Raw genomic sequence first — 8248 nt, 5'->3', positions numbered from 1 at the left:
GAAGCGTGAGTTCGCGGGTCAAGCGCGTCAGTTGGAGGGTAGGTGGCTTCGGACGGGGGCCTAGGACCTGGGGAGACCGGTGCGCCCCCAGGTGCCAGATGCAGGCCGGAGATCATTCCAGGCGGTGGGCAGTCGCGGTGTCTCTGGTCTCCTTAGGTTCACGTTCTGGTTTCCTCTCGCCCTTCCTTTCCCTATTTTCGTTTGTCTCGAAACGCTTTCCTTTCGCCTGTTTGCATTTCTGGGTCAAGAATTTGACAGAAGATGTGTGGTTGTATGGGGGTGTGTTTGTGGGTGCGTGTGCATGCATGCGAACGTAGTAACAGTTGCAGTCAGAGTTCTGAGAATGTCTTTTTTCTCATTTCCTGTGGTTTTGGGGGTTTGTTTGTTTGTTTGTTTTGTTTTGTTTTGTTTTGTTTTTGGTGCTTTTCCTGTAAAGCTAGGGAGGCTCAGATTCATGAAAGAGCTCACTTGTCTTGTCAGAGGCTTGACCTCAGACTTCCTGATCTCTCCCTGCGCTTTTCCATCCAAACCCACATACTGAAACCATTCACCCTCTGGCTTTCATACTCCAGCTGGGACTGGTACTTTTTTGTGAATTCACTTTCCTGCCGGCAATATTCAGAATAAGGCAATAGATGGGTTGTTGTTGTTGTTTGGTCACTCAGTCGTGTCTGACGTTTTGCAACCCCATGGACTGTAGCCCACCAGGCTTCTCTGTCCATGGGACTTCCCAGGCAAGAATACTGGAGTGAGTTGCCATTCCCTTCTCCAGGGGATCCCTGGATCAGGGCTCCAACCCAGGTCTCCCAGATTGCAGGCAGGCTCTTTACAGTCTGAGCCACCAGGGAAGCCCCTCAGATGGGAAGGATAGTTAAAAAAAAGAAAGAAAAGGAGCTGGAGTTTTATGAGGAATACTGGGCATGCTTAAGGAGCCAAGCCTTCTAGAGAATTGGTAGTGAAAGTGAAAGGAAAAAAAGTTTAGAAAACTGTGGAAAGCCCAGACTCTGCAGGCTTAAAATCCAGGGGGAGGCACTCAGCTTTACCTGGGGGAGTGGATGAAACTAATGAGGACAAGATGCTTGAGGAAGATTATAGATGAGACTACAGAATGCATCTTAGGGACAGAAACCAGCTTGCTCTCCTCTGGATAAGAATGTAAGTTGAAGGGAGTGGTATTTGATAAGTGGGAAAAACAAGGGCAAAATGGAGGTGGCTGACAGTGTATGGAAACAGGAGGGAGGTGATTCCTTGGAAGGGAAGGGTTTGGTGTTTGTCAGTTTCGATGGTTCCCCAAAGCCAAGCCTTATAGAAGGACCTGAGCACAGGTAGTTTACTTGGGAAGTGAGCCCAGAACTGCACAGTGAGGACGTGGAGAGGAGGAAACCGGGAAGGACCCTGGTCCAGTAAGGAAGGACCTCTCACTAAGCTGTTTATCGCTGTGGGCAGCTCGAGCCCAATTCCTGGGGTAACCCATGAAGGGCTCCAGAATGCACCTAGGATGGCTCTACCCCAGGGGAAGCTTCCCCCATATCAGCTCACCGCCACTTCAGGGCTGCCCCTGGACCCTTGCCCAGGTGAGAAGGTCTCCCAGTGCCCAGGAGAGTCCTCCAGGGCTTTGCTGGATGAGGTCTGGGGCACACAGCGCACCTGCTACCTGGCTCTTGTCACTTGGAGAGGCCAGAAAGCACAGCAGAGGGACAGACACTCGTGATTTCTGTTCTCCTTGCATACCTGACACTGGACGTTTTTATCTGCATTCTCTTTATCTTCCAAAACAATCCTCCAAAGGATGTACTATTCTCTTTATACAAATGGGAAGACTGGTGTATAGTTTATCCAAGAGGAGCTGCTCTGAAGGGAAAAATGAACTCAGTTTTAGGCACACCAAATTTTCAAAGTCCTGGGGAACCTCAGAATGTTCCCCAAAGTAGAGGTAGGGAACTCCCTAGTGAGGGCAGACCTAAGAAACTGGGAGGTGTTTCCCAATCATTTAGTCAGAGCTACCAGAACGAATTTTGTTTCTGAAAAGTCAACTGACCTTTTTGTCCAGAGAAATAATGTCCTGAGTCATCTCAGCTTAACTCTTACTTTGATCTTCTTGCTCCTGTGGAATCCAGCCCCACCCTCACACCACTCAGGTTCTGCTCCTCCAGCCCCCATGGGGCTTCTCTCTGTTAAAAAGCTCCCAGAGAGAAGGCTGCGGGGAAGGGATAGTTTGAAAGTTTTTAATGGATATATCCACACTGCATTTTTAAAATGGATAAACAACTACTGTATGACACACAGAACTCTGCTCAATGTTATGTGGCAGCCTGGAGGGGTGGGGAGTTTGGGAGAGAATGGATACATGTATGTGTCTGCTTGAGTTACATTACCATCACTCTTTGGCTTCCCTGGTGGCTCAGACGGTAAAGCGTCTGCCTGCAATGATGGTAAAGTGTCTGCCTGCAATGAGAGAGACTCGGGTTCAATCCCTGGGTTGGGAAGATCCTCTGGAGAAGGAAATGGCAACCCACTCCAGTACTCTTGCCTGGAAAATTCCACGGACTGAGGAGCCTGGCAGGCTACAGTCCCTAGGGTCACAAAGAGTCGGGCACGACTTCACCTTCACTTTCTTTCACTTTCTCCATCACTGTTTACCTGAAACTTATCATGACACTGTTAATCGACTATACCACAATACAATGTAAAATAAAAAGTTAAAAAAAAAGTGCTCGCTTGCAGCATTTCAGGTCTCAACTTAAATCTCAGGTCTTAGCTTCAATGTCGCTCTCTCATGTGGGCCTTTACTGTAACCCCATCTAAAGTAATTTTCTGGTTGCTGGATATCACATAACTTTTATTTTCATCTAACAGTTATTAATGGCTGCATTTTATCTGCTTGTCTACCTAATTATTGTCCTTCCCCTTCTCAAATATTAGATTCGTGAAGGCAGGGACCTTGTCTGTTGTGTTTCTCGCTGAACCCCCGGGCCTTCCACCACTTGGGGTACCTAACAAGTGGTTTTCATCTGAATGCATTATTTATGTATTTATTTATGGCTGCATACAGTCTCAGCTGTGGCTTGTGGGATCCTCTCTACCAGCTCACTGCTGGGGCTCAAGGGTGGCTTATGGCCCTGCTGCATGTGGGATCTTAGTTCCCGGACCAGGGATCAAACCTGTGTTCCTTGGATTGCAAGCAGATTCTTAACCACTGGAATACCAAGGCAGTCCCTGAATGCATTTAGTTTTCTTTCTTTCTTTTTATTTTTTTTTTTGCCCCACACATTTCTTCCTTTGTTCTGACCAAGCTGAGTCTTTGCTTTCTCCTCCTGCAGCTCACTGAACCATGGCGACAACTCCTGCGGCTGCCTTTGAGGCCCTCATGGATGGAGTGACGAGCTGGGAGCTACCCGAAGGCCCTGTTCCCAGTGAACTCCTTCTTACTGGAGAGGCTGCCTTCCCAGTGATGGTGAACGATAAAGGCCAGGTCCTCATTGCGGCCTCCTTCTATGGCCGAGGCCGCCTGGTGGTGGTGTCCCACGAGGGCTATCTGCTGGATGCTGGCCTGGCCCGGTTTCTTCTCAATGCAGTGCGCTGGCTCTCTCCCTCTCCTGGGGCGCCTGTTGGTGTGCACCCATCCCTGGCATCACTAGCACACATCCTGGAGGGCTCCGGGGTGGAGGCACAGGTTCACCCAGAACCAGCAGAACCCCTGGGGGTTTACTGCATCAGTGCCTACAATGACACCATGACTGCGGAACTGATCCAGTTTGTGAAACGTGGTGGGGGCTTGCTCATCGGGGGCCAGGCCTGGCACTGGGCCAGTCAGCACGGTAGTGACCAGGTGCTGTCCGAGTTCCCAGGGAACCAGGTGACCAGTGTGGCCGGAGTGTACTTCACTGACACCTACGGGGTCAAAGGCCGCTTCAAGGTCTCCAAGAAGGTGCCCAAGATCCCTCTCCAGGTCAGGTAAGTGGTGTTTCCCTCCCGGGAGTCTGATGCGTGTCCACAATAAATCTGATCCTCATCAGTGAGCTTCTGCTTTAATACACATGGTGTCCTACTGCTTTTCAGAACCACCAGAAAGAAAGGTAAAGACAACTATAATGCACTAAGGCCCAGGAAGGGCTGAGTTCTCACTTTTCCTGCTGGCTGTGGCCAGAGCAACAATCGATCTGTTAGAAGTGCTTGTCTTATTCATCAGTCTGTCTGATGCCTGGGTTAGGCAGGGTGGGGGCTTCCCACGTGGCTCAGTGGTAGAGGCTGGAGCTATGCTAGGCCTGTTCAGCAGGAGAGCTGGGAGTCCTGATGGAGGGATGTCTGATGGGAACTGGAGCCCAAGAGAAGACACAGTGATAGCCAGAGACACAGCTTGAGGGAGACAAGTACCTTGGCTCCTTTCTGCCTCCAGGCTTGGCTGGTGAACTGAACTGGAGTGAGGAGAGAGGACAGGAGTCGAGATTTCCATAATCAAATACTTTTAAGGATGGTTGTTGCCACTTAGGGAGCTGTACAGGACTAGGAAAGGAAAGATTAGAGGAGGTCAGAGTTTTGGATATTTGTGGTTTTGTGTAGCTCATTAAATCAGTGACTCGCTGTGCGTGGCCACGGGTAACAGAAGCCATGCTGTAGTGGACTGATCTTGTAGTTTATTTCTCTTCTGTAACAAAGTCCAGGCAGATAATCAGGGCTGTGGCATTAACTCCTTGCTTTATGATAACCCAGGTTCATTCATGCATATTCATTCATTCCCTCTCTTGCTCTCTCTCTCTCCCTCCCAATCTCCCTCTGTCTTTGTGTCTCTTCCCCTTTACCACTTCCATGACCCACACCCCTCCCTATGATGATGCTTCACATTTATCCTTATGATTTCAAGATTGCTACTACTATTTTTGGCAATATAATTAAACCCCAGCAAGAATAAACTATAATGAATATACCTGCTGCATATGTCTCTTTTAATGCAGATAGTAATATGTTTTCTGGGAGCCCTGACTATCAGACTTCTGTAATGTTTCAGTGGCCAAAATTAGCTCACCTGAACAACTCTAGCTGCCAGAGGGCCTGAAGAGCTGAATATTTTTAAATGGGCACTGGCACCTCTGAAGAAATCAAGATTCTGCTGTGAGGAAGGGCATGTTGTTCAGTTGCCAAGTTGTGTCTGGCTCTGCAACCCCATGGACCGCAGCACACATGGCTCCTCTGTCCTCCACTATCTCCTGGAGTTTGCTCGAATTCACGTCTATTGAGTCGATGATGCTATCTAACCATCTCATTTTCTGCCATCCCCTTCTCCTTTTGCCGTCAACGTTTCCCAGCATCAGGGTCTTTTCCAATGAGTTGACTCTTTGCATCAGGTGGCCAAAGTATTGAAGCTCAGCATCAGTCCTTCCAATAAATATTCAGGGTTGCCTTGTTTAGGAATGACTTGTTTGATCTTGACTGGAGATCAGACCAGTCAAGGAAGGGCAGACACACATTTAGAAAGTAGTTAGCAGTGTCCTCAGCCCCAAGGCCTGGCACGCTTAGACTTGGTTCCCTCTGAAAAGGTTGGGAGGTGATGAGTTATTCAGAGAACCAGGGTGGATCTGATTCATTCCAACTTCTCTTTAAGTCTGAGGGACAAACAGGTAAATCTCACCAACTAATTCTTCTTAATAGTTCCCAAGGACTCCTATCCAGCAAACTAAACCTGTTTTCTTGTTTTTCTTCATCTACGCCTATATTTTTCATCTCTGCCACGGAATCTGAAGTACCTTTTGTTTTGTTTATGTTTTGAAAACATAACCAGAAGGTATCACATCTAAAAGAAGTAATAATTTCTTAATGTCATTATCCATTTCCATAATGGTCTTATTTTTTCACAGTTTTTTGATCTTTTATTAAAACCCAAATATTTTGATAGCTTGATATGACTTCTATGTCTCATATAATACTGAGTTTTCTTTCCAATCTTTTTATCTCTTGCTGTTTTTTTCTTAAGGAAACTAGGTACTTTGTCCTGAACAGTTTACCCATAGTATAGAATGTGTTTCCTTGAAAAAAGTCTGTGTTTTGCTGACTGAATCCCTATCGTGAAGTTGAATAAAGTCCTTTGTTCCCTATATTTCTTGTAAATTAGAAGTTTGATCTAGATTCTACATCAGAGTTTGGCAAACTATGGCACGTGAGTCAGCCCCCTCTGTGTGTTCAGTTCAGTCACTCAGTTGTGTCCAAATCTTTGCAACCCCATGGACTGCAGCATGCCAGGCTTCCCTGCCCATCACCAACTCCCGGAGTCCACTCAAACTCATGTCCATCAAGTCGGTGATACCATCCAACCATCTCATCCTCTGTCATCCCCTTCTCCTCCTGCCCTCAATCTTTCCCAGCATCAGGGTCTTTTCCAATGAGTCAGTTCTTCACATCAGGTGGCCAAAGGATTGGAGTTTCAGCTTCAGCATCAATCCTTCCAATGAATATTCAGGACTGATTTCCTTTAGGATGGACTGGTTGGATCTCCTTGCAGTCCAAGGGACTTTCAAGAGTCTTCTCCAACACCACAGTTCAAAAGCAGTAATCCTTCGGCAGTCAGCTTTCTTTTTCTCAGTAACAAGCAGTAAATGCAGTCATCATATTTAAGTGGCACTTTTTAAAAAGAGTGCACGCTAAGTCACATCAGTCGTGTCTGGCTCTTTGTGATCCTGTGGACTGTAGCCCACCAGGCTCCTCTGTCCATGGGATTCTTCAGGCAAGAATACTGGAGCGGGTCGCTGTGCCCTCCTGCAGGCATGGCAGGATCTCGACCCAAGGATTGAACCCCTGTCTCCTATGTCTCCTGCATTGGCAGGTGGGTTCTTTACCACTAGCACCACCTGGGAAGCCCTTTAAAAAGAGTGTATAAATCTTCAAGTGTAGTATGAAGAGTTTACTTGTAACACATTCCTAGATCAGAGCTAGCATGTGGAGAATGGGATTTGATGTTCTATACTGCCTTCTTTACAGAAATGTTACTCTGAAGAATAGAGGTACTTTTTAACTTCATTCATTTCTATGTTCAATAGTAAGCTTACCTCAGAGATACTGTGAATTCAGTTCCAGACCACTGCAATAAAGTGCGTCACACGAGTGACTCAAATCTCCAGTGTTATTAATGAGAGTGAGAAAATTGCTGTGAACTGTGTAACCTCCTGCCCTTCCAGATGTCTGTATTCAGTGAGCCGGTCTCAGTGGTTCCGCATCTGAGAGCAGCCCCTTTGTTCCTTTTCCAGGTGTGGGGAGGACCTCAGGCAGGATCAGCAGCAGCTCCTGGAAGGGATCTCGGAGCTCGACATCGGGACGAGGGGACTCCCCTCGCAGCTGCTGGTGCACGGGGCCCTGGCCTTCCCCCTGGGCTTAGATGCCTCTCTCCGCTGCTTCCTGGCAGCTGCCCGCTATGGCCGGGGCCGGGTGGTCCTGGCTGCCCATGAGGGCATGCTCTCTGCTCCCAGTTTGGGACCCTTTTTACTCAATGCTGTGCGCTGGCTGGCCAAAGGCCAGACAGGCAAAGTTGGGGTGAACACCAGTCTAGAAAAACTGCACACCCTGCTGTTGGAGCATGGTCTTGAGTGCAGTCTTGAGCCCCATCTGACAAGTGACGTGTGCGTCTACTGCTGTACAGCTTACAGCGACAAGGAGGCTAAGCAGCTGCAGGAGTTCGTGGCCGAGGGGGGTGGCTTGCTGATCGGGGGCCACGCCTGGTGGTGGGCGTCCCAGAACCCCGGCCGCTCCGCGTTGGCTGATTTCCCCGGTAACGTCATACTGAACAGCTTTGGCCTCAGCATCCTACCTTGGACCTTGGACCCGGGCTGTTTCCCGGTCCCTTCCGCCGACAGCCTGAACTACCACTTCCGCAAGGCGCTGTCTGAATTCCAGGCTACCTTGAACCTCGAGGGTGGCAACTTGGAGAAGAACTGGCTGGCGAAACTGAGAGTGGATGGAGCCGCCTTCCTCCAGATTCCCGCAGAGGGGGTCCCTGCGTATGCCTCCCTGCACCGGCTCCTGAGGAAGCAGCTGCGGCTGCGTCTTTCGGGGTTCCCAGCTGTGAGCCGGGAGAACCCCGTGGCCGGTGATTCCTGTGAGGCGGTGGTGCTCTGCCTGGCCACAGAGCTGGCGCGCTCTGGCACTGACTGCTCCGAGCTGGCACAGGGGCTTGGAGCCTGGTCCTGCGGCTCCAATCTGTGCCCATCAGAACACACAGTGGAGATCAATGCACGCAACCCAAGTAGGCCACCAGGGGCCTGGC

General features: G+C 49.1%; 1 protein-coding gene across 4 annotated transcripts in view; it reads left to right on the top strand.

Annotated features, from left to right (window-relative positions):
* FAM115C (family with sequence similarity 115, member C) overlaps nt 1-8248 on the top strand; it is a 34826-nt gene that overhangs the window by 17661 nt on the left and 8917 nt on the right. Inside the window, exons 1-3 of one of the 4 annotated variants that reach the window (XM_010844843.1) lie at nt 1-38; nt 3321-3954; nt 7236-8227. In XM_010844843.1, coding sequence (XP_010843145.1) covers nt 3332-3954; nt 7236-8227 — 1615 coding nt within the window. In that variant the 5' untranslated portion in view covers nt 1-38; nt 3321-3331. The other 3 variants (XM_010844847.1, XM_010844846.1, XM_010844844.1) reach the window with 3 other exon arrangements.

Source organism: Bison bison, unplaced genomic scaffold (assembly GCF_000754665.1).
Source record: "Bison bison bison isolate TAMUID 2011002044 unplaced genomic scaffold, Bison_UMD1.0 scf7180017864211, whole genome shotgun sequence".
NCBI lineage: Eukaryota > Metazoa > Chordata > Mammalia > Artiodactyla > Bovidae > Bison > Bison bison.
Note: the sequence above shows the minus strand (reverse complement) of the source record. Positions and strands in the feature narration are given on the sequence as shown.